General features: G+C 40.4%; 1 protein-coding gene across 3 annotated transcripts in view; it reads left to right on the top strand.

The window, feature by feature from the left end:
- Positions 1–27,141, top strand: part of LOC101233672 (transcription initiation factor TFIID subunit 4) — a 146,747-nt gene that overhangs the window by 74,395 nt on the left and 45,211 nt on the right. For all 3 annotated transcript variants that reach the window (XM_072934517.1, XM_072934518.1, XM_072934516.1), the window contains exons 13-14: positions 476–532; positions 25,646–25,768. In XM_072934517.1, coding sequence (XP_072790618.1) covers positions 476–532; positions 25,646–25,768 — 180 coding nt within the window. The remainder of the gene's footprint in view (positions 1–475; positions 533–25,645; positions 25,769–27,141) is intronic.

Here is a 27,141-nt window from a genome sequence, read left to right as displayed (position 1 = left end):
ATATGTGATTGTAAAGACCTAAATGTAAAAGCTCAGTTAATGGAAAGGGTGTAACTTCTGCTCTTGGATGCTTGAATTTGTTAGTATTAAATCATTAAAATCTAAAACTGTGTGGAAACTTCCACATTGACAAAAACATGGTTGGGTTGGGTTTTGGTTGGGTTCTTTTTGTTTGGTTGTGTTTTTTTTTTTGTTTTTGTTTGTTTTTTGGGTTTTTTTGTTTTTGTTGGTTTTGGTTTTTTGGTTTTTGTTTTAATTCAAATCTTGACTATATCTCATTTACAACTGAGCATTTAACCTCATTTTGGGTGGGGCTCATGGGTTTGAAATTGCACTTCTGTCAATTTAAGTGTCCCATGTTTGATACCTTGATTCCTGTTCCTATTTCTTTGCTATTTTTAAACTTACTGCAACAGATGAGGGGTTCTTAAAACCATCTGTTAACCTTTTTTCCCCATTTTTTTTAAACATGTAGAGTCGCTCAAGGCAAGAAGACCCAGAGCAAGCTAGACTGAAACAAAAAGCAAAGGAGGTAAGCAGAGCTAGAGATCATTACACTTGACATTTCAAGGCTTGAACATATTAATTTTTTATGCCTTGCTACTTGTATATCGTTAATAAAAATCTGACTAAAAACTTTTTAGGATATATTTGTTGCTTCGCCTTTGATCTTAATGTTTGCAAACTAATACATTAATACATGTGAAGCCTAAGGAGATTTTATAAGAGAATATTTCCATACATTACATTTTCATTTCCATTTTAGGTAGCTGTAGCTTTTGTTGGGTTGTTGATGACAGCAGCTCTAGATTTTTGGTGGAAAATATATGCCTTTGTCTTTTTGTAAAATGTCGCGTTCTTAGAAATGTGCTGCTTAACCATTTTGTTCTGGTAGCATTCTTTCAAGTAATGTAATTGCCAATCATTTTCTCTATCCTGTGATTCAGTGGACTATTTACTCATTTGTCTAAATTAAAATAATCTAAAAAATATCAAATAATTTCCCATGAATCTGTGATGTGTTACTCTAAGAGTACCTTAATTTGCTATAAATGAGTGACTGTCCTTTGCTTAAGGCATCTCATGCCTTAGGATTGGGTTGTAACTTAAATCAGTTAGAAAGATTAAAATATCCATCAGTCGAAAGCAATTTCAGCAAAATGATGCCATTCTTTTTAGCCAACTTGTTTGGATATACACATTAGCAGGTAATAATTATGCACTGGAAGGTAAGGTATACAGAAAAATGCATATAGCAAGTCCTTCTGTATTGACCTGTTCTTCCTGCTTTGTTTCCCTCTTGGCAGTATTCTGGAGTCCCGTTAGCTACACAGATTTTGTGTATGTAACAGTCAAAAAAATCCAAATACATGGATGAGTTTTATTTGTCTTCATTTCATTCTTTGATTATGTAGTAAGACTTGCTGAAATGAGTTCTTGTAAACATTAGAGCAGGCCTTAGTGTTTCCAGAGTTGGATTTGTCAAGCAAGTATTGAAATGAAATGGAGTAATCAAGTGATTTGGCAGGAAAAGAGGCAGGATTTTAATAGTACTTGGGCTTTGTATGCAGCAAGTGTATGCAAAGGGAGAATGAGATTTCTGAGAACAATTGGTGGCAGGCAGAAAGGGCTGTTGAGCTGAGAGCTGGAGGTGCTGTGCTGCTGGGAGTGAACAGAGCTGGGGTTCAATGGATTGCTGCTGCATCAGTGTTGGCTTTCCTGGGCATTCTTTCCTGGCCATGGGAAACTCGGGAAGTGACAGCCAGAGGTGGTATGGGTGGCTGTCTTGGTTTGAAAAGACAGGAGTCTGTGAAGGAAGGCAAAAGCCTCCTGTGAAATGGAAAAGGTAAACCCCTCCCTCCCAATTACCACAATTTCAAAATTAAAAGGCCCTCAGGCAAAGATATGGCAATGGGAATAACAGTTCTTTAGTAGGAGAAAAACTAAAAAAAAAAAAAAAATTAAAAAAATGTAACTAGTACAAACAAAACTAGTGATGGAGTCAGAAACCTGACACCCTGAGGAGTCAGGGTGTTGGTGACAGGCCAGTTAAATGGTGTCTGTTCCTCCTGCAGTGGCAGATGAAATGCTGCTGGAGCAGTGATTCTGTAGAAGGGTGGAGTTTTCTCTGAAGGTCTGGTGATGGAGTAGGTGGGCCTGGTCTTCCTCTGGGGATCCAGCAGAGAAGAAGCTGCTCCTCTGGGAATCCAGCAAAGGGCTGCCCTGCTGTCCCAAAAGTGCTGATTTTATGCAGGTAGGGATGTTTGCCTCCTCCCTCTGGGTGGAGCATCTCACCATGGGATGATGGAACTTTACCAGTCATGCAGTGAGTCATTAATGGCCCATTAACAGAAGATATCTCCCCGGAGGGAGACATTGTTCTTGGGAGAGATAAGAAAACTGCCCAACCTCCAACAGATGGCAATAGAATACATGCTGATCTTACAAGCCAGGACAGTGGAGTTGCAGCAGTGCGGGTGGGGCGGCTGCTGTGGGGCAGCGGCGGTGCCGGGGCCGCCCCAGGGGTGGGCAGGGCAAGGGCTGAGCCGGGCAGGTCCTGGGGACCCTGTTTGAGGTGTGGGGCTGGGATTGCAGTGGAGGGGTTGTGGGGCTGGGGTTGCGGGGCTGGCTTTGCCCGGGCGCTGCCCGAGCCCCTCGGCCTGGCTGCAGCACCCCAACCTCGCCCTGCCCGCTCACAAAAACGCATCCTTTGCTGGCACCGCTCACAAAAACGCATCCTTTGCTGGCACCGCACCTCTCTCTGAAGTGGAATTTCATTCTGCATGTTTGAAACCATGAGAAATGTTTCTGGTTTTAGTCATCAGGGTTCTAAAGCTCTAGAGACTTTCACTTAAATACTAAAATTTAGTTAGTAAAAACGTTTTCTTTTGAAAAGGGGAGTGTGGCATGATGCTGGCAAGATGTTGTTTTAAGGTAGTTCATTTTTTTTTCCTGCACTGGATATATGCTGACATCTCAAATTATATTGGCACTGCCAAAATAAAAAAATAACTCATTTTATAGTATAAAAGGTTGGTTGGAAAAACTGTCTTTGGCATGGCTTTGTCATTTGAAATTAAAAGTTTAGAATCAATGCCAAAAAAAATTTCAAAACTTCACTGCCAGCTGGGCTACTCTTACATGTCCTTATGACCTGTAGCTCAGAGAGAAATTGTGTTTCTTCCAGGTTTTGTATAAGCTGATGAATAAAATACTGCCAGCTTCAATAATAATCGGGATTTGAAGCTGTGATTCCATGATTTCTGTGTCTTGAATACTGCCTGAAGAACTTTGTTGCACAGATATTCTTGTGGCCTATAGTAAAGTGGTGTTAGGTTGCGTTTTAAAAAGCACCAAGAGGGCACCCAAGAAACCTGCAACGCTTCTAGCTTGTATTACTTTTTAAATGATATTATTGCCAGATAGCTTTTTTTCTTCATCTAAGCAAAACACCTGTTAATACCATTATGTTCTGACAATGGATAATGGTTCAGGCTTTAATCAGTTTGAACAGTGACACTACTGACAGAAGTCAGAGAGAGAAAGTGAAGTACCAAAAGGAGTAATTTGAAGTCTTCTGAATCTTCCCTTAAAAGGAAAAAAACCTATTCAAAACATTGAAAGAACTCTGGGACATGCTGTCTTGGAATGCAAAATAAAGGTACCAATAGAAGGATAATAAGATGAAGAGGAATGAAAGAAAACTAGGAAAGGGTGTTCGTTCCAGAACATTCTCCTTCATGGATATTTGGAATCTTCATTCTGTAACGCTCTGTTTTGCTTCCTAATTTAAGAAGAAAAATGTTTAGCTCAATTTCTTTTATAGAACATCTACCAGTTGAAAGTTTCCTTCTTGCTTCTTAGTGCCATAAAGACAATGTAAGTGGAATCCTTTGAAATTTTAAAATTAATTTGATTAGGTAAAGATTATGGTTTTTTCTCTGTAATTCCATTTTGATCCATTTATATCTTGATCCATTTAGCCAGTCTTCAAAGCACTCTGCATATTGTTTAAACCAAATTGGCATAAATCAGGTTTAAACTGCATTTAAATTCTTATGCAAACAAAAGGAAGCCCCATCTACACAGGGTCTTATTGCAGAGACAAGACATAACACTCACTAAGGTTTTCTTCACACCCAGACTAGCACTGTTTTACTTAAGGCAGTGTAAACCCACTCTGATTTCAGTCTGAGTGACTTACTTTGCTTTGGTATTAACCTGTTTCAAATGGACTTGAGTGAAAGCAGTAGCAAGATGTACCTGGAAGGATTATCTTGCTCAGAACTCTCCATTTGCTTTCACACTTCTAAATTGGTGCAGCCTTTTTTCAGTGGGCAGCATGTGAATGTTTCAATGGTAAACCTGTTTAATAAACTGTTGAAAATATTTTCCATTGAGACTGTTTCAGGGAAAAATTGTGCTGTTCAGCTATTACTTGTTGCATTGCTTTGTAACAAATTCTGATATGTCTGACTCGGTACAACTTAATGTAAGAAATAGCATAATTTGTGAGCAGTGTCTGTTTTGTTGGAAATTATATATAACTTTCCTAATTATTTTTTCTAATTAATGATTTTAATTAACTTTTTTATTAATTGTTGTAATCAATAGTACCAGGGTATTAATAATAAGCAGTGGAGTTTTCCATTTTAGCCAGCACATAGTTAAGTTTTTGCAGAGACAACTGTTGTTGAAGAGTGATTAGAAAGTCACTGAAACTTTAAATTTTGCTTAACTAACCTGGATAAGCTTCAATGAACAAAGCATGACTAAAGCTTTTAAAATAAAGTTTTAGGAAATACCCTAATTTATGTCGTCTAGAAGTCAAAACTGTAAGTTAAAGACATTATGAGTTCTCTAATTTTCTTTGAAAGCTGCATTAAATAGAACATAAGACAGGCCATATAGCTGATAGTAGGAATAGATCGAGATTAGGAATATCTGAGTCAACACCTAGTAATTAATGATAGAAATGGTTTAAAGGAAAGGCAGGGAGGGTAAGATTCTTAACATCCATTCTGTCAGGGGTATTCTGCATATCAGAGTCTGTTGCCTAAAAGTTTTTAAATTAAAAGTCAAGTAGCTGAGGTTGATCCTGAAAGATGAACTTGGTTCAAATTTTTGTGTCATCACCAACCAAGAATATGGCACAATAATGAATAAACCAGACACCATAAATATCTGGGCATGTATCCAGGCCCCAGATCAGGTTAGACAGCACCCACTGGAATCTGTTCTCAGATGTGCTCACCAGCCATGCAGGGGAAGTCTCTGACCTGCTGATACTCACACCAGAAGCCTTTGGGTGGTGGGGAAGGCACTGGGCAGCCCCTCTGTGTGCCCCTGTCAGCAGAGCTGCCCCGGGGCTGGGCAGTCCTTGGTGTGCCCTGGCCAGGAGCTGCAGGACTGCTCGGCCCTGCAGGAGCTGCACAGGCAGAGCTCTTCCCCTGTGGCAACCACCGGCCTTGGTGCTGCCACCCCCCCATCTGCAGTGTCCTCTGCAACCAGAGCCTTGCTGGGCTGAGGTTTGCACTTTGACCTGTGTCCTTTTCTGAGTTAAATGCAGTTAAATATGGGGGCTGTTAGCAGGTGGAGTTCTAGAAAAAGCTATAGGATCCTTCTCTTCAGAATAATGAAATATGTACATCGTATGATGTGTATGTTATGTGGTTCTAACATTGCCTTAGAGGTTTTCAATCCCCCAAACTTAACTTGTAGCAGAATTACTGAAACTCCAGCATCATATATTAGTGATTACAATAGAAAAACAGTTTTGCACTAAATAAGTTCTTGTCACCACACTAATATTTATGTATCAGCTCAGTAGGAGTGGTTTCTTTTCAAATATTTAAATGATAGTTTACTGCAGTTATCATAATTACTGAAAATGAAAAGCAAATGAAAAGGATTTTGCTTTGTTTGGCAAGTTCATTTATTCACCTTTTCAGCAAAGCCAAAGTCCTAAAATATTTTACTGCTAAAGCAGAGTCTCAGTGATGAGAAGTCTAAGTAAGTTTTCTATTTTATCATGCCTGAAATAAAAATATTGATCCAAAAGCAACAATCTTATCTTAAATTGCTTTCTTATAACACAGTCCACTGAGAAATGGGGCACTTGAACAGGACATTTAAGTTAAATTTCCACATAGCTCCTAACCCATCTGAGTGTCAGTGGAAAGAAGGAAAATGTGATACCTGAAGTAATGATGAAGCAATGTTTAAGCAACAATGATTCCTCAGAACAGAGTTGTTTCATTAATAGTTTTCTGCATCAGGTTACCAATACTACAGCTGTGATCCAGAAGGAGTGCAAACATTTTTGTCAATACGTGTAGAAAGTCACATAACAGTCACGTTTTTTAGACTTTTCCTGTACCACAGGTCTGTTTGTACCCAGAAAAATGCTTTGACCATTCCCATCTGGTTTAAGCTGGATTTGGCTTCAGAGTACAAGATTTTTCTGAAGTTACAGAGTTACTGCAGTGACCTAAAATGTTAGCACTGAACTTGCACCTCAGAGAGGAGTGGTCCTGTCTTACCAGACAAAATACTCTCCTGGAAGTCCTGCCGCATTATTAAGTTTAATGCTTCTGTTAGCTGTGGGGTTTCTTTTACTTTTAGCAGATATTTCTTTAGATGTACAGGTATTTTATGGTAACAGTCCCAAATTCTGATGACTGAAGTTGATTACAAAACTTACAACCAAGGACAGGAGTGGCATTACATTTGCATGTGCAAATGGTGCTGGGGAAACAAGACAATTGATAACCAGTAATAAGTTTATTATATATGGATCTTGGTGTGTAAGTCTTCCAGACTTCCTGTGTTTCCAAAGATAAAGTACTGCCCTGTGATGAATTCCACAATTCCTGAAGAACTTAGTTCAATAGCAGTCTTACGATTCAGCAGAACTTCTTGCATATTTGTAAAATTGAAGGTGATGACAATTCCACCCTGTTCTCCTGGGCTTAGAGCAGAAGTTGTGGCAAATTGTCTGGCTGAAGTTGAATGGTGGTGTCACCCTTGCTGTACAGAGTCAGAAACTAGATAATTGACAGAAAAATGCTGGGGGATCAGAGGAATGGCCATGCTGTCTTCCAGCTGAAATTATTTATTCCTTCTTAGGTAAAATGTATATTAATTAGAGCTGAGTCAAGGGCTGGGTTTTTTTTTGTCTTCTCTCTAACCCAAGCTTGACCCAAGCTTATCATATTAGTCTACCAGAAATTGAAATTAAATCCAATGCTGTCCAGCATAATAATTTTCTTCTACAAAATTGAGTTGGTGGCATTCTGTAGTGATGCATTATTCTAGCATACACATACTGCCCAGCTCTTGTTTAGTTAACATGAATGCTTATTTTTCACGACTGATGAAAACTATTTGGCTTAGCATATGTAAAGGGAAATGCTGTTTTACTGATAGAGGAGCTAAATACACAGCCATTTTTAAGTAGCAAATCTTTTTTATACCACCATCTTTATAGTAAGAAGACTCCTTTATTTTTGTTTATACTTGCTACCTAGAAAACAAATTCTTAGAACTTGGTTTACGCCAGTGTGAATGCCTTCTGTGAGAAGGATCCATGTATTGCATCCATGTTTTGTTCCTCACAAAGTTCTTTGTAATGGAGGTGTTTGTAAGCAGGAAAAATGAGGTTGCATGGCTTGAAGAGCAGGAGCTTATGCAAAACAAAATGGAACAGTGGGCATGGGATTGTTCAGCCTGGAGAAGAGAAGCTTCAGGGTGACCTAACTGTGACCTTCCTGTACCTGGAAGAAAGATGGAGAGAGACTATTTATAAAGGCCTGGAGCAACAGGATGAGGGGGAATGGCTTCACACTGACAGAGAGTAGGTTTAGGTTAGATATTAGTAAAAAACTTTTCCCTGGGAGGGTGGGCAGGCCCTGGCACAGGTGCCCAGAGCAGCTGTGGCTGCCCCTGGGTCTCTGGCAGTGCCCAAGGCCAGGCTGGATGGGGCTGGAGCAGCCTGGGACAGTGGAAGGTGTCCCTGCCCATGAATGAGAAGATCTTGAAGTTCCTTTCCAAGCCAAACCATTCTGGGGTTCTGTGGGTGTGACAAGAGAAAGGAACAAGAAAGCAAGTTGTCCACTCAAGCACTGTTCCTTGTTTAGCTGATGTCTCACTGAGTATTTGAAAGGTATCAACCTTCCAGTTAATCTAACAGTACTGTAATTTCCTTAGATCTTGTATGACAAGTGTATTTGTCCTGGTGCAATCTGCTGTTTGAGGCTTTTGCAGCTATTCATAACCAATGAAACAGAGTGATTTTCTTACCCTGCTACCAAAAGGGTTCCCATTTAGTGCTCTGAGAATGGGGGTTGTGAAACAACTCAGAGTTGTATACACCTGTAAAAGTTAGCTTTTCTTTTTGTGATTATTTCTTGTTTTCTCATGTTTCCTAACAAAATGGTAACTGTGTACTCTTAATTTTCAAGTCGAACTAGTGAGGAAGACTCAAAACTGATTTTAAAAATAGAGTTTAGCTTGGGTGTGAAATACATTTGGGTTATGTTTGAACAGTTCCAGAAGAGCAGTACCTGTTACAAAGTCTGCTTTACCTAATGGATTTCATTTTTTTAAGCAAAAAGGTAGCAAGTAAGGAGAAAGCCATCCTTATTGTCTCCATCACCTTCCAGCACACACATCTTGGTGGAGTCCTGCCTAACACAGCACAAGGTTGTTGAAATAAGTAGCCTCTCATTATACAGCAACAGGATTACTTAAATGTGAATTTCCAGAACTTGGGTTTAGAATGGTAAAGCTTTTTGTAAAGAATTTCTGAAGCTGAAGGTGACTTTGCTCTTTAGAATTTCACCAAAATACTCCATCAGGAACTTCCTGTTGTAAAATGAATTTGTTTTGAAAGTGGTAACAGTAAAATCTTCAGACCTTCAGATCTGTAGTTCTCCTTCCATGTCTGTAGGAATAACCAGTGCTACTGCTTTTTGATTTTGAGCAAGTGGAGGGTGGCAGCCTTCTGTTTCTAATCCCTTTTGTATGCCTTGACAGCCAAACTTGGTGGACAGATAAAGGGGCTATTCTTTTCCATGTTTGGCACGTAAGATTTGTGATAAGGGTGGTTTGAGTTTGCCTGTCCCGAATACTGACAATTGCATCCAGAGGTTCCAGAAGAAGCAGTAAGGAATGCATGCAATTGGTACTTTTCTGAAAGAATTTATTTTTTTTTAAAACATCTGTTTAAGTATAAACACTCTCTCTCTCTCTCTCTCTGTGTATACTGTACCAGATGCGTTTGTGCACGGGAGAGGTCAAGACTGAATTTGCAGTTCTCCTTTTGCTTCAGTGGTATTCTGTCTAAATATGGGTCTTCCTCAGGTAGAAACAACCTTGTTAGGAACAATTTATCACACTGGCATAGACAGGAGGTGAAAAAGAAAAAAAAAAAAAACCTGTTTGGAGCAAGCTATGAATGTGGGAAAATCATGTAACTGTTTTAGCTGAACACTGCAACAGATTTACTTTGGTGCTAATTTGGCTGAATAACCGCACTTTAGAATATGATTGCCTGTTTAATAAGTAGAGGGCAGCAAATGTCAGCTGTGTCTGCTTGTCAGAAACTGAGGAGGTTGCTTGGACAGCAACATGAATTATTATTTACATGATTTGGTCCCTTAGTCAAGCCTGCTCTACTCTATAGCAGCTCGCGGGGGTGGGGGGAGGTCAAGGTGTATTTAGGCTTGAGCCTGCAGGGCAAATTTCCCCCCATCCCCTCTGTGCGCGTTGGTTTCTTACTCCAAAACAAACCTGAATGAGGGCTTTAATTCCGCTGCCGAGCCAACGTGTTTGTAAGCCCTGTTTGGCAGCCTGCAGCGCCCGCGGCAGCCGCAGCTGCCAGCTTTCATCTGCCCCCGGATCCTGCGGGGCTCGTCACATGCGCTGCCCGGGGGCACCGAGGCGGAGCGCCGGGCCCCGGTGTGCCCCTGTCCCCGGGGCTGGGCTGCACACACACCCCGGTTCTGCTGTGCCCCTGTCCCCCGGGGCTGCACACACACCCCGGTTCTGCTGTGCCCCTGTCCCCCGGGGCTGGGCTGCACACACACCCCGGCTCCGCTGTGCCCCTGTCCCCCGGGGCTGCACACACACCCCGGTTCTGCTGTGCCCCTGTCCCCCGGGGCTGGGCTGCACACACACCCCGGCTCCGGTGTGCCCCTGTCCCCCGGGGCTGGGCTGCACACACACCCCGGCTCCGGTGTGCCCCTGTCCCCCGGGGCTGGGCTGCACACACACCCCGGTTCTGCTGTGCCCCTGTCCCCCGGGGCTGGGGCTGCACACACACCCCGGTTCTGCTGTGCCCCTGTCCCCCGGGGCTGGGGCTGCACACACACACCCCGGTTCTGCTGTGCCCCTGTCCCCCGGGGCTGGGCTGCACACACACACCCCGGTTCTGCTGTGCCCCTGTCCCCGGGGCTGGGCTGCACACACACCCCGGCCCCGGTGTGCCCCTGTCCCCCGGGGCTGGGCTGCACACACACCCCGGCTCCGGTGTGCCCCTGTCCCCCGGGGCTGCACACACACCCCGGCTCCGGTGTGCCCCTGGGGCTGGGCTGCACACACACCCCGGTTCTGCTGTGCCCCTGTCCCCGGGGCTGGGCTGCACACACACCCCGGTGTGCCCCTGTCCCCCCGGGCTGGGGCTGCACACCCCGGCCCCTGTGTCCCTGCCCCGGCTCCTTGGTGCGCACACACACAGGCCTCCCGCTGCTGTGGGTGGGTGTTCACATGTTCTGTGCTCTCACAAAAATGTATACGTTTGTTTGGAATGTATAGATTTCATAGAGCACGCTGCTTCTCATAGATCTGTGTTCTCACAAGAATGTATATGTTTGTTTGGAAGGTATAGATTTCATAGAGCACGCTGCTTCTCATGAAATCTGGGATGTGTTTCTAACCCGGTAGTGGAAGATGAAAGAGTTCATGGGAGCACAGTTAAAGCAAAAGTTGAAATGCAGTAGTAAAATTTTAAGCAGGGTAATTTAAAACTTCCTTGCCAGCCCATTTTTGAGAAGATTTAATACCATTAACAGTAGGGTAAAAAGTGTCCATTTTGGTTAACTAAACACTCAACATTTCTGACTGTACCTAACTTTTATGCAACCCTTCTCTAAACTACAAGCTAGGTGGCTGGGCAGTAACATGCAGAGGTCATGAAAGGTGTGTTAGCATCTATTTCCTATTTTTAGTTTAGTCTTGTTGTTCAAAAATAGTGTGTCAGCCTGTGAAAAAGTTACATCATCTTAGCTGAATAATGAGATACTGCTCAACATACCCTGATAAAGTAGTTACCCTGCAGTAGTAGCAGTAATCTTTTAAATAAATTAAATTTCTTATTGTTATTTGCAATATAGACTGTTTTCCCCTCAAATATGTTTGTTAAAGGTAGGAATAATTCTCTCTAAAATGTAAACACTTGAAAGGTATTAATGTATTTTTAATATTTTTGGGTAGTTGAATAATGATTTGTAAGAATTTTGTTTTTGTTTAATATTTCAAATTGCTGCTGAATTAGTGTATAACTTCTAGATTTCCATGGAAATGGTCATAAATACCTGATTTCCTGGAACAGGAAGGTATGTTATATGCATTTATGCTGATGAGTGTCTGTACACTGAGGTGTTACAGCTTCCTAAAAACTGCTGCCTCAGTATTGGGTAGGGTTGAAGGGAAGCAAGCTGAAAACCAGTGTGGTGCAATTACAGTTCATGAGTTTATTGACTCTGCACAGCCATGAAGTACAGAGTATGCCTCTTACACTGCTGTGTCCTTTCCCTCCACAAGTAGAAAATGTATTTATATTCAGAACAGACATTTATATTCTTGAAACAAAAATAACATCCTGTAGATTCTGAAGATTTCTCTTAATGGCCAAAAGCCATATTCATGTGGTGAGGTGCTTAAAAATCTATTATTAAAAAAAAATAAAAATCGTAATAATAAAAAGATTTGTCCTGGCAGAAGTGCTCATATCTGGCAAACGTGTCAGATAATTTAAGTAAGCTTTAGGAAAGTGTCAGAAATACTCGATGGGAAAATAAAGCTTAAGTGCTAAACTCAGGTGTTAATTTTGTTCAAGACAACAGGAGAGGAGCAGAATGTTCACTCTGCTAGAAACATACTAGAGGTGAAATTGGTGAGAAGAGAGCATGTTTTTATGAGAAATAAGATAATTTTGTCTATTTATTTTCAAAATCTGTGTTTAGAGTCTGGGAAAGTGTGACCTGTGTTTTCATAGAGCCCTTAGTTTTAAGGCAGCCCAGCATTGAGTGGCTGTAGTGGGCACCTGCCAGCTCAGGACAGGTGAGACGGGCTCCCCTCAGGGGTACCTGCATGTCGCTGTCGAGGCAGGACGGGAATGAGAAGACTGACTCAGAAGGCTGCTGAGAGTAAAACTCCGATTTATTCAAAATGCACTGCTCTTTTATACAGAGCTTTGCAAAGGCCAAATCCATTGGTTCTGAAGTGAAAACAAACCATAGCATTGCTCCAGAGTGCTTGACACACAGTGATAGAACTTAACTACAAACAATGTGAAAAACAAGAGAGATAAAGAATTATTTACATTCTTTCCCAGGCTTTTTCCTGGCTAGAAACTCTCAGTTTCTTTCTTTGACTGAATCTGAGACCCACACCTGCAGAATTTCCAGGATGTCTGCCCTGCCTTAGTGTGACAGGGAATGATTATGAAAGTTATTGAATACGCATCATCACTTCACTGAATATGCTGCTGTTTAATTAAGTCAACTACTTTCAGCTTCCTATTTTGAGGAACAGTAAATTCAGTATTCAGCAAAATTGTTCTCTCTTTTAATAATGGTCTGTCATCAGCATTTGCTAGTCTTTCCTTCTTAGGCAGTATGTTCAGCAATCTCTTGTGTGTGTCTCAAAACAAAAGTATGGGATGATTTCTTCCTCCCTCTAAGAAATAAGTATTTGCATCTTTTTGCTGTTTTTACCTTTTTAGTGATCTAGGTGACTGCAAGGTAGAGTGATACAGACCTTCAGGTTGCATGGAAACACCTAAAGAATATGGATCTCCATTAGCTCACCCCGTGAGCTTTTGAAATTAAGTCTCAGATTGAAAACTTGTACCTTATTTTAGGGTGCAGAAATCAAGCAATACTCTGAATTTTAGCAGAGGAGAAAGGTAACTTCAGGCCAAGAGAGACTGGCAAAGCTTCCTGAGACCATTTCTTTATCCCAGTTTTGTCAGTGTTTAATCTGGGTAATTGACATAGAGGTGAAATATGCTTAACTATTGAATCAAACTTCTGTGTGTTTTGTGTGCAGTCATGGTGCTCAGTACAAGGTGCTGGGTTTCAGTAATATGTGACAGTGTTCTGCTCTGTATTTATTTAATGATTTGATATAGAGAGCTACTATAATATTTTAATACCTTGTACATTGTTATGTTATCTAAAATGCATATATTTCTTAAATTTGTCAATGGATACTACTGTTAACATAGCAATATGTAATGATTTCTGTAATCTGCTCAGCTATACAAAAGAAAAAATCTTAAATGTACATTTCATAAATATCCTCAGGTAATTTTAACTGAGGCTTTAAAAATAATTCCTAAGTTAAAAATCGTTCATCTATCCATCTAGCCATGTGGAGAAATAATTTCTGGGAAGTACTGAAATTTGAAAAACAAACATCCTAAATCCAATGGGTAAGGAAATGTGTGCCTTAGCTAAGGCATGCTGAGGACATTCAGGAATGCTGAGGACATGTGGTAGGCTATGTAGAAAATATGAGAATGATCTGACTGTTTTGTGTTGGAGAATTTTATTTTTGCCCTGTCAAATAAAATGCACCTCTGAGTGCATTTTTGCTCCTGTCACTTCTTAAATGTGCGTCCCTTACATTTAAATGTTATAATTTAATTCTTCTGCCACACCACTGTAACTATGGAACAACTCTATTGACATGAGTAGCAATATTCAAAACAAACAGAATTTGTCCCTCTGGTGTTAGATAGAATCTCATATCATAACAACTCCTTTAGACAAATAGGATTTATTGTTATCAGCTGCACCTAACATTTTTGCTTAAATGCGAAATACTTTTGCAATTGTATATATAAAATAACCTGCGTACGTGTATGCGATTTATTTGAAAATCAGTCTCAACCAACCAAACGTTGTGATTTTGGGTGATTTGTGGGTGTGCCTGTGTGGTGTGTTTGCCATGCCCTTGCCTTGTTGCAGCTGCAGGGATCTCAGCGCAGGGCTGTGCTCGGGCTGCGTGTGCAGGGGTGAGCAGCGCCGTGCAGAGCCCTGGCTCCGCTCAGTGCTCTGTGCAACAGTAAGTGTTTGTGACAGGTTGTTTGCTGAGCCCTTCCTGCCTGCATATGGCATAGCAGAGCTCACTTGTTAGCAGATTATCCATTGTGCCTTGATGTTAAAAGAGGATACTTCCAGCCTGGGTTTGGAGCTGTCCTAGGCAGGGTCATGCTGGGTGGGATCTGTTATAACAGATCCGAGACAAGTTGGGAAGTGCACCCAAAGAAGAAGGGGAAAATGAGCACAGCAAATAGTGATTCCAGCGTTCTCCTTGTCATCCCTGAGAGAGTTTATTGTGCATTTAAAATCGCTTTGAAACAGCTGACCAGTTCTGTAATGTAACATCATTACATATTCTTCAAATTTCTAGCCAAAAAACAACCTTTAAGGGCATGTAGAACAATTATGTCTTAGGGGACAGTATTTTAATTCTCATCTTTTTAAAACTGGACTGGTCAGAAAAATGTGGGTTTTTTAGACATTAGTATTTTGAACATCAGTTTTACAACATAAGCAAGATTTACCTTTCTGCCCTTACAATTCAAAGAGGAAAGTGAGAATTTTTTTTCCCCCCAAGACTGTGAGAAAGAGGAGCCTGTAATGGGGATATGATCTATAGTTCTCCTTACTTATGATAATATGCCAAGAAAGAGAGAGCAAAAAATGTAGTGGAGTTTTTATGTGAAGAATTATATTTTGCTGGTGGTGACACACATTTTAGACTTGTAATATGTTGAAGGATTTTAAAAGTCTAAATCAAAGGTTCAATATGCAATAAGTTAAAAATTAATTAACCCCTTTCTGTTGTTTTGGAGATAGGATGAGTGTTTTTAGGAAAAGCAGAAGGAAGAGTGAAAGAGTAAAAATATTTTACTTGGAAAGAGGAAGGTAAGGAGGTACATTTTAGATCATCTCATTTCCTTTCTAATGCAAATCCGATTCTTTGATTATTCACTTATATTATTTATTTATTCTCATACAAAAGGTAGAAATTATGACAGGTTGGGGAATGTAAGCATTTTTATACTGCAATAATAGTGCAACTATTGCACTCCTCTCATCTATTGGTGAAAAAGGATTTCAAGAAAAAATAAATTTGAATAGAATTAATTAATGGATTCCTAAAGTCCTAAGCGTATAATGTAACTGCAGTTCTTTAAAGCAGAAAAACAAGAGAGAAAACAAATAATGCCCCTTGAGCAGATGCTTATTCACGTAGGATAAGTAGTCTTTGATTTTGGAGAGGTGGTATGACTTGCAGTTGGAAACCTTGATTTATTGTGTCGTTATTTATATCTGCAATAAATGAGGAATAAGCATAAAACATGAAAAGGAAAATTAAGTATTATGCTAGTTCTCTTGCTATTTACATGAAATAGGCATTTTTTAATGGTGTGTTGCTGTGCCTTTTGTTGACCATAGCTGTGCACCAGGTCTGTCTGCTTGTTTCCATTGGCTTGTCATGTTCACTAATTAGGGAACTGCTGCATGATTCACCTTGTTAATTAGAGGGACTTGCACACAAAGGCCCTTCGGGCAGTGCGAAAGAAGAGCCTAGCACTAGTGCCCTGAGAAAGCTACAGCCTGTGAAGTAATTCTTCTCATCTACCTTCTATTTTTTATTTGAAATGAATAAATCATTGAGATTTTCCTTGTGGAGTGAGAATGCAAGAATTCACATCTTTGTAAGATGTAAATTATATGTGATCAATAGAAGGGGATGACTACTGTATTGTACTTACAAGATTCCCTAATTTACTGCTTGTCAGTGTCTGAGAAATTGCTTGAAATATTTTGTCCCCACACTGTGGTGCGTTGTTCCCTTGATCTGCAGCACAAATGAGCAGTAGCGATTTTGCTATAGTTCAATCTAAAATAGGAAATATGTAGATTATTTAAATTCAAGCTTGTTTTGCATCCCCAGTGGAACTTCCATTTTGCAAGTGAACCCCCAGCACCACCCCCACAACTTTCAAGGGGAAGAAGGTGGTGGGCGTGTGGCTATTTTTGTTCCCGGTGTTTTACTGTGCCTCAAACCTCACTTTCCAGCAGAGTACCATGCTAGCTGTATTGTGTATTCTTTAGTTGAATATAGTTTCAGAATAAATTAAATTTGTTTTTGTCATGTCACTTAGACTTGATCAAACCACAATCCAGACTGCAGAAGAGGAAATTGCGTTAAAAGTGCACAACCAGTCACTACACTGCACATTTCCCATCTGTTTATGACACTTCAGACATTAACTCCAACGCCATTCTCTCTAACTATTTGATTAAAATTACTTATTACAGCCAAATGATTTTTAGTAGATTGCTACATTCGCCTCATTTCCTCAAATGAGGCTGGCAGTTTCAAGATGCAGATTTCCCATAAGAATGCTAGAGGACTGGTATCAAAATCTGGGCATTTTCTTTTGGAATAATCTAGTTAATAAAGCCTCTTACTAGAATTTCTGATTAACTGCTATTTTAAATGCACTTAAAATTTCTGCTATTCTGAAGTTTTGTGCTAACAAAATATAGCCAGAGAAATTTTACCAAAAACCAGAAATACTTATTTGGGAAAAAACAGGGAAAATGCTTTAGGCTGATAGGAGATTTTATGGTATGAAATACCATCACTCTTCACTTCCAGGAAGATGTGACATTCTGTGTGCCTCAGTCTTCAGCTGCCTTCATTGATAGACCAGCCAAGAACTTCCTCCATCGTCTCGGTGCAGTTCTGGTGTACTGTTTTTTAATTAATTCAGATTTCAAGTTATGCCAGAGATGAACAGAAATAAAGGTAACAAAAGGCCGTGCTCTGCTTGAAACTCCTGAAGCACAGAGAAGATGGTGCAGATGAAATTCCTGATCAGACTCCCCTTGCACTAACACAAAGTTGCAGCGGCCATGGAGAGTTCTCACCATCCACATAGCTGTTGTATTGCTCAGACACGATGGAAGATTTTTGAAGGGTATTTTCTGAGAGGTTTACTGGATACCTGCCTTGTGAAAAGCAGAGCAGTTGGTTCACATTCTAGTCCAGCACTGAGCTCTGTGTTACAGTGGGCAGCACAGCCTTTGGGAGTTGCTGCTTGCACTCTTATTTTCCAGTGCATGATTTTAAAAAAGCACACTCTTTGTTGAGTATCCTCCCATATGCCAGTGTTCCTATCAGTTGGCCCAAAGCACAGCTCAACAGGTTTCCTGCTCTTATTACTTCAGTCTGGAACTCTAGACATGACTGAGCTCCACACAGGCTTGCACTGTGTTTTACATTCTCTGATCTTGATTCAAACATCAGTTTGTGTCCTCACACAGTGTCTTACTTCAGGGGGAAAGGAGAAGATCCTAAAAATCTGGGGAGTATAGTAAACCCCCACTTAGATGAGCAAAGGGCCTGGGAAAATACCTTATCCCACCTTTCTCTGCAGGCCCTGGGAGTGAGGATAGGATGTTCCTCTGGGTGCTCCTGAGCTGAGGAGCCCCTGAGTGAGCTTGACTTGAGCTCTTCTCACCCATACTGATGCTGTCTGTGTCCTTTGGAGAACAGCTTGAGAAGATTGGTGATTGTTCATAGTTGCCTTGCTCCAAAATAAAATGAAGACTGATAATAAAAGAACAGGTCTTAGGGGATATTTTTCAGAGTTTTTTCCTGATCTCACTACAGGTAAGTTACTGACACTGATAACTTGCCAGCTCTAGTAGTGCTGATCCTGCCCAGTTGTCTGTGCCTCAGAAACCCTTTGCTCAAATGGGCTCTGCTGAGATTTGGCTTGCCAAATCTGCCACACGCTATTACAGGATCTAAAAAATATGAAGGTTTAAAAGAGATGTGTCTCCAGCTTAGCATAGCTCCTCTGCCTTCCTACCAGCCTGGAACTGGTGCTACTGGAGAGAAATTGTTTCAGGAATAGTATAACCAAAACCAGAGAAATTGTACTGGAGCTCAAACAACAGATTCTGAGGAGTGAAGGAATATAGTGATTAAAGTTACTGGAAGGACAAAAAAATCCTTTGTTGTAGAACTCTTTCAGGGGTGTTTGAGGGATATTTTCCTTAAGTATTTACTATACTCTGTGTTACTCTAGATAGGAATATGTAGCTTAAGAAATAGTTGGACTGTTGCAGAAATAAATGTGTTTGAGTTAATAAATAATTAAATAATAGTGTATTGTATTTGGAAAATCAAAAAATGTAACCTAGTATGCTAAAAAATTGCAAGAGTTTAAAATCAAATCTCAAATTCTTCATGCTTTTGATTTTTTATAAATTATGAGTCAGCTGTTAAGGATACTCGCAAGAAAATTAAACCTGTGACTATTTATATACATATATATCAGTTCAGACAGTATGTAGTCTTGAGTAGTAAGGGGATAAAATTGTAGATATAAGGATGACTGTCTTAAAAATCCCATTTAACTGTGTAATGTGCAAGAGTGGGGAAAATTACAATTTTAAGGCTTTTTATTTCAGGGAAAAATAAAAATGTCAGGCAGGATTCACCTGGCATTTTCTGTATCAAAGTTTGACACATTGTCTTGAAAGTAATAGGGCATATTTAAATGGAATATTTGAGTAAACTTGTAAAACATAATGAAATTAGATGTAATAAACAGGAATATCTGTTGTAGGAAAGATGCTTGGTCTAAAGTACTCCAGTTAAGATTCCAGAACTGTGTTCAGATGCTCATTATTTTGAGAAACAGTCATCTTGAGGCTGAAACATTCCCAGCTTGGTCTTTGCCCAGGGTGATTTTTTCCCTAATGCTATGCAATAATTTTCAGCCGTTGTTAAAGAAACGGTTGTGTGGGTAAGAAAAAGGAAGAAACTCCCCTCACCAAAACCCAACAGACAAACCCCTTTCACAGTGAAGAACTATCTTGATCTAGTTCAGATGGATGTGCAGCCATTGCAGGTGACAGCTGGAGCTTTTACTGACTTGTGGGAGAACACTTGTGAACAAGCAGCATCCAGCTTTGTGCTGAAAAAAAAGCTAGATACCATTTGTCAGAGCTGTGAATGTTTAAAAGTCTCACAGAATGTGTTTGGTGCATGACCTGCTATTACACAGGTGAAACCTCTCTGGTGTGGTATTTTTGCAGCACTTCAGTTCTGGGAGCAGTTCCTTACCAGGCACTGGAGCTGTGCTGACCCTGAGAGATTTCAGAGCTGGAGCAGGGCTGGGGGACAGCACAGGGCTGCTGCACACACGAGCTGCTTTGCAGGGCCCCCTGAAACTCACTGAGGCACCCATCCTTCTTCATCATTGTCCTGGCCTTCTTGAGCTTCCTGCCAGCATTTTTAATGAGTTTCATTTTTAATTGCACCTTCTGTTGTGGGCATCTTAGGACATGTGTAATGGTTCTGCATTTCAGGCACTCCTCAGCAGAAAAGATGTTTTTCCAGGGGGTGTAATCACTGTCCGAGACTGATAGATACATGTTACAGAACCATCAATTAAGACAAGTTTTGCTCAGCATATGACCCTGTTATCAGGAATTAAGCCATCCATCGCAAACAGAATTAGGAGGGATTTCCATCGATGCCTATTGGCTAGAAATCAATGCTTAAATCATTGTTTATATGATCTTGCTTTCATCAAACATTTCTGCCATTTAGCACCCTCTGTTGCCAGGCTCCTGCTCAGGGTTCATTGCTGCCTGTCCTTGCCCATGAATGCTGTTGATATTTACAGCTTCTGTGGTGCTGGGAGCCTCCTCTCATTTCTTCTTAGGTGGTATTTCTGAACTAGGTTGGGAACTGTAAGTAGATAAAATGTAGATCCTAGTGGGCTGAGTTGGGTCTGTGACTACAGAAACTTACTTTACAACTTGGCTTCTATTCCCTTATCAAATCCTGTATTGGCAGTGTTTAAACATACATGACTACTTCCTTAAGCTCTTTCTTCTTCTTTATCTTCACAATCATCTCTGTGTCTCTGTCACTGGGTTATTTTCCTTCTAGGCCAAAAAACATCCCTGATTTCTGCCTGTAGGCACAGAAACACCTCCTTGACCTTTCTCTCTCTCATGTGATTCTACTCCCTCTTCTCCCTTTAATTTTTCAAGGTATTTATATGTAGACTAGAATTTTTAAGAGTTCCAGCTGTCCCTTTACTTTCTGATCATATGGAAGGAAATTGCTCTTAGACCTTAGTACCAACAGCTCCTACCCATATTTATCTACATATTTTATCTGCTTTAGACTTGAACTGAAGTTCACTTCTGTTTGCCTGACAAATAAGTACATTCTTGGCTTTTGGAAATTACTAAACCTAGCTTTTAAGATCTAATGTTGATACTTCACATAGACATATGGCTGTCTTCCTTGTGGCATATGGCTTGTGGCACTTCTTTCTTAAATACCTAAATGTATCATAACAAATAATGATCTACAGAAAACAAACTAAAATTCTAGAACTTCTGTGGTTAGCTGCACTTTATGAAAGTGGTGAAGTAGTGTTCTTTCTGTGGTTTTGATGCTGTGCCACCATCACAAGAAAATATCATTGTTCAAAATAATGCTTTGTTCCTATGGTATAGTTTTCATCAAATGAGAGACCTCCCAGTAAGTAAATGGCATGCTAAAAATACATTTGGATTTGATAAGGAGTAAGGAACAGTATCTAATTTGTAAGCATTTATCTTGTATAATATATTGGAATATTTGTCTGTGTTTTAGGTAAATATTTTTACTTTCAAAAAAGTTAATTGTTTTTCATGAGTGTGGTTCTGAATTTGAAGCATTGCTTTCTTCCCAGAGGGCAGAAAATTTAATATGCTATTGATAAGTATATCCATATTATTTGTGATAAAGGTAAGTTAAAGAAAAATTTTGCATCAGGAGCCCAATATGAAAATAAGAGTGTGAATTAATGCATCTATCAAACAATTGCATCTTGTTGGTTATGTAGTGAGTTAGATTCATTTCTGGTAAATCATGTTAAGTAACAGGAAATTATTTTATCAGGATGTACAGACAGTAACAGGTGCTTCATTTGTTTAAATATCCAGTAATTAGTAACTGGCTTATTTAGAAACCTGTATTGTGGTAACAGGCTGCTTTGCTAACTTTAAAATATAATTGATCATGTAACGTAAGAAGCTTAAGTAGCTTTAATATTACAGGTACTTCTAAGAGTAATTTCAGAACACCGAAGATGGTGACATTCAATTCATGTTATTCTTAGTGCTGAGAATTCAGAGGGTGGTTACAGTGGAACCAGGTAGGCAAAACTGGTTGCAAAGTCATTTCCACTTGGCACAGAGAATGTCATTCCAGAGCGCACTGGGGAGAAGAGCTTCCACAGGCCAGGGTGTGCATTTGGCCTCTGGTAGACAAGGTGCAGTGTCCCCTCTTCTGAACCAAAGCCAAGATATCACTTTTGTAAAAAATAATTTTAAACAGAGCTTCCAATTAGGGATATTTTTCATGAAAAGGCACATGATAGGTAGGAAAGAGACTGGTGCAGGTAATCTGATGTAGGCTATGAAAAAAACCAGAAGTATGTGACTAGGAAAAAAGATAAAAGTCTGAAAGCCTCTGCTGGGAATCAGTATCAGAACCAGAACTCTTCTGATTATTTTTAAATGTAATTTTATGATTCTCTGCTTTCAGGTGAGGTGAGCTTTAAAGAAAACCTGAAATACCACCAGCGATAATTTATAAGAATGTTGAGAATTTGTGCAATACAGTATTTATCAAGTATTTTCAGCACTTCAGCTGCTATGTTATAAAATATCAGGATACTGTGATCTCACTGATTGTGTTTGATGTATTAGAAATTTTTTGATCAGTATTCATTAAGGTTACATAAGGTTATTCTTTCCTGCTGTAGTTTACCATGGCGTGTGCTGTTAAACCAGTATCAGAAACTGTGTTGTGTTTCTGTCTGGATCTTTTGTACCTGGCAGCATATTCCTTATTTGTATTACAGGAATGACTGTTCAGCCCACTGGGGCTTGATGATAAGTGAGGCACGCAGTGGAGGAGGATCCTCATCTGGAGAGCCTATAGCAGACATGGGCAAGCTGGGTGATGTGGCGTGAGAGACACAGAGAAGTGAAGAATGAAGTCTTAGCAGAGTTCACCCAGTGTGGGTAGAACAGAGCTCAGCTCCTTTGGCTCTGTCTGTTGAGCCAGGTGTCCTGTCAGGGGATGAATTATGGTAGTGGAAAATCTTGTGCATTTGTCAAGATTAGTATATGATATCAAGAACCATCTTTAGATTTTATCACTGATCAAAAAAGAAAGGACAAACAACTTGAGGAAGAGATGAGTACAAAGCTTCCTGCAGATTCTTGAAGCTATTCCATAGTTTATTGGTAAAACCAGTTTGCAGGTTTCAAAGTGACGGCAAGATTTATTCCACTATGGGAAATTTAGAGGAGTGTCAGATTTTACTTTACAATTTACATGTGCAAAAATCTCAAGAAGAGGCACTGTGTGCTGATATTCCACGTGGAAACAGCCAGGGTGTAGTGCAGTACAGGCAGTACAGAGAGCCAAGTAAGTATTAGCTTCCTGTGGGTTTGAAAATGGTGACTTTGGGTGAGATACTGATACAATATTCATATAACCTTTGCATAATACCAGTTACCTATCAGACTGTATTTCTGACCTGCACCTCCCAGGAAACGAATACTTACTCCAGTGCAAAATTTCTTATTCTGCAAAGCTTGACAACTTCGTCTGAGATCACTCTAAGCCAGTTGGCCCTTGCTTAAATATTCATCAGACTTCTGATAATTGTGATAACCCTTGTGGGCTGGCAAGCAAGGCAAATTAGCAAAAAGATGATTGATCTTTTTTTATATGCAGTTTTATCTTCAACCTTTCCTGGATATATGTTATACTATAGTAATAATTTCTTCTCTAAGGTATTTGCCAGTATCTAGATTTGCACATCTATTTACAGTTGCCTTGAAGCCTCATAATTACAATACAGCTGAAATGTCCATTTTCTTTCCCTGACTACAAATAGGGATCAATCGAATTTTAAATGACTGCTCACGGGCTAGCTTCCGATCATGACCTTTGTAAATGATTAGAGCTCACCACTGTTGCTATCTACCTTGAAAGGGTAAGCGGGCAGCTCTGTCTAACTGGCATTTAATCTGGAACAGAGCCAAAGATATTTGAGCTAAAAACCTAATACGAGTTGGCAAAGAGAAATATGTATAGACCTTTGCACTATTATTTAGATATTTATCTACATTTCTTTTTTGTATTTAGGAAATTCTTTTACCGTGTGGATGAGATATGTATTTTTAGGTAATGTTATACTGAAGTTATGATAATAAATATGTAGCATAAAAGTGTGAAAAATGGGGTTTCAAACTCTAAATGACTGAATTCAATTTTCTGAAGAATATGAAAATACAGAATGGTTTGGTTTGGAAGGGGTCTTCGAGTTCATCTTGTGCACCCCTTGCCATGAACAAAGACACTCTTTGCTGCCTTAGGTTGCTCTGAGCCCTGTCCAGCCTTGGACACTGCCAGGGATGGGGCAGCCACAGCTTCTCTGGGCAGCCTGTGCCTGGAACTCAGCACCTCCCAAGGAGGATTTTTTCCTTCTATCTAATCCAAATCCACACTCTTTCAGTGTGAGGCCATTTTCTCATGTCCTGTCGCTCCAGGCCCTTGTCCAAAGTCCCTCTCTGCCTTTCTTGTCAGCTCCCTTTAGGCACTGAAAAGCCCCAGTGAGGTCTTTCTGGGCTTTCTGTTCTCCAGGCTGAGCATTCCCAGTTCCAGCTCAGTGCTGTCAGGATGCTGAGGCTGTGCTTGGTCCCAGTGCCCACATCATGGACAAAGGTGGGAAAAGTGCCCATGGTGGTTGGCAGTGGCTGAGCCTGAGCCCAGGGCTGCCCAGGGGGCAAGAGGCCAATGGCACCCGGCCTGTACCAGCAGCAGGGTGGGCAGCAGGACCAGGGCAGTGCCTGCCCCTCTGCGCTGGGCACTGCTGCTCTGGGCCCTGGTGCCCCTCGCTGGCTCCAGCTCCTTGGTGCTGCCTCCAGGGCTCTCTGGGTCACCTGCCAGCCCTCCCCTGGCCCTGGGCTGTGCTGGAGCCTGGAACACTCCCTGGCCAGCCTGTGACCAGAGCTGCTCAGGCACAAGTGTGTTGGCTGCTGAACGAATTAATCTGAGAACTGCACTGAAGAAGAGGCATGAGGTGGATCTGCTTTTTCTGGACAGAGATGGATGGAGAAAAGACATTCCACACTGGCACATTTTTGCTTAAACCTCATTTCCTTTTAGCATTGGTTGAGATAGTTCAGGCCCTGCTTTTATGTGCAGATCATGTGTAGGTAATGGCTGAGACACTTCTATCTCTGCTTGTCAGTTCAGTTTCATTTTAATAAGGAATTTTGCCTGTATCATTCAATGCTTTTATTACCACCACTGAATTTCTTGAGGTGTTGTTCTGTGCACTGGTGCTGAAGTGGGAACAAGAATAACATCAGTGGGACTAGGAAGCAAACACCTCTCAGTTTATTGATAGATTTTGCTAACCTAAGTTTTGAGATTTAATAGGAATCATTGCTAAGAGCTATGAATGCTTTTATCTAATTAAGATAATATGCTGTGTTGCCTAATCAATTATTCTTGTGTGGTATTGATCAGAATATTTGTTAGTGTTCCTGGGAGTATGACACTTACCGTTAACACTCTGAAAGAATTATCCAGTTTATAGTGAATATGCAATCTTGCCTCTCTGTTGGCCTGAGAATTTTCTCCTATTTTCTGTGATGTGCTATATTGTTACATAATGCAGCTGGCAGCTGCTTCAAACTAGTCAAATGTATTCTTACCTAAAACGTAAGCCCAGAAAACACTTGTAAATTCAGTTTGTAAAGGTTTTGTGTCAGCATTACCTTTGGCTAGCATTTAGATAGAGATATCCTATTAATTTATATAGTTTTAAGAAAACATCAAGTATGTTTGAAACTCAAAATAAATATTCAATATAAATATAAGATCAAAAATGGAAATTTAAAGATTTGAGTTGGTATTTACATTCTTCATATCAATCTTAAACTGGATATGTGTAGTTAGTATATAGTACTTGCTAAGGCAGTTTTTAATGAAAAGGATGGTGTTTTTGAAAACAGGTGAAATACTTGGCAGCAGAAATCTTGTGAAAAGTCACAAGAACTTCAGTATCTTCATTATTGCTCTATGGCCAGGCTGCTAAAATAGTGCTGGGAGCAGTAAAATGCTCTTGGGGATTGCTCGCATGTGACTTCTGTCTGATACTTGCAGGTCTGAAGATAACTTTTTGCTAAGGCAACAGAATAAAAACTAAAGAGGGTTCTTTCCCTGTGTGCAGATGCAGCAGCAGGAGCTGGCCCAGATGAGGCAGAGGGATGCCAACCTGACAGCCCTGGCGGCCATCGGCCCCCGCAAGAAGCGGAAGCTGGATGCTCCTGGCCTGCTCACCATGGGAGGAGAGGTAAGTGTGCACCCAGAGCAGGGAAAGCCCTCCTGCAGCACCTCCCAGGAACAGCTGGAGCTCTGCTGCAGGGAGGTGTGTCATTTGGAAATGCACATCAGCACGGCAATCTTACAACGCCATCTCCTTGTAGTTGTATTTTCAAGTGTGAATTTTCAGCAGATCAGTGAAGAATGTTTTTTAAATAGTTGAATGTGTAGGTCTTAAACTGTTCACTGCCTTCATATTTGTTTTCTCCTCTGCATAATCTGAAAAAACCTAAAAAGAGTAGGAAATGAAGACGTATCTGAAAAAACATAACTGTAGTCTTGCTTACAGTTTGAACCAATAGATTGTAGTAATACCAGTGTGAGTTTGTGATAAATATGTGTCCAAACATCTTCTAAAATGTCAAGGTGTCCCCCACAACTGCAAAGATGAGTTTAGAATCATGCTAAATTGTAATTTCCAGAAGAATACTGTTCTCTAGAAATAGGATCAGATTCATTAGCGTGATTCTCCTGATATTGTATGTGGAGAAGTAGCTGTGCTACACAATAAATGCAAAATTGTCGAAAGCCTGATCTATATTAAGCTAGGTGGAGAAGCAGGGTGCTGTGGTGCTCTGCTGTGGGTGGCTCTGTAAGAGCACTGTATTGTTTGGTACAGATACACTTGGGCTGCTTTTCCTTCTGCTGAGTCTGCCCACGCAGTGGAGTCAGAGGAATTCTCCCTATTACATGCCTGTTCTGAGGAAAATGCAAACATTTTGTTTTGAATAGCTAAACTAACAGTTTTGGCTCAGACATTTGACTGTCTAAATGCCAGGCATTTCCAAAGGCCTTTTTGTTTCCCATTTTGGATAGCTTTTATCTGACTTCTCTTCTTTTTTCATGTGCTAAGATTAATGCTAGGGAATTAGCTGAGCTAGGAACAGAAGTGGATCCTTTTTACACTCCAAAATTGACTTAGGACTTCAGATACGTACGAGGTGCTCCCGTTTCTGGTAACGTTTATTTCAGACTGAGGGAGTTTCTCAGGTTTTCTGTTGTCCTGTTATTCCCTTCCTTTCAGTCTCCCTCCTTTATCTTAAATTCAGTTAAGAATTCTGTTCTCCTCCACATGCACATGTAACAAATCTCACAGCAACAGGCCCAAAGATGCTTTTATTAGAAGCTCGACTGGGTGGTTATAGCTTTGGCTTTCCCTCATGTAAAAATAATTTGAACCTTCTAATAATACATGGATCCCTTCAGATTTTAACACTTCACCAAGGGACTATTTTATCTTGAGGAACAGAATTTAATTTTTATTGTCTGTTCCCTTTAAAAAAAAATATATTCTTTTGTAACTATTAATAACTTGATGGACAAAATAGTGGTTACCTTCAATGA

The sequence above is a fragment of the Taeniopygia guttata genome, chromosome 11, assembly GCF_048771995.1.
Source record: "Taeniopygia guttata chromosome 11, bTaeGut7.mat, whole genome shotgun sequence".
In the NCBI taxonomy this organism is placed as follows: domain Eukaryota; kingdom Metazoa; phylum Chordata; class Aves; order Passeriformes; family Estrildidae; genus Taeniopygia; species Taeniopygia guttata.
The sequence above is the reverse complement of the archived record's forward strand: the minus strand, read 5'-3'. Positions and strand labels throughout refer to the sequence as shown.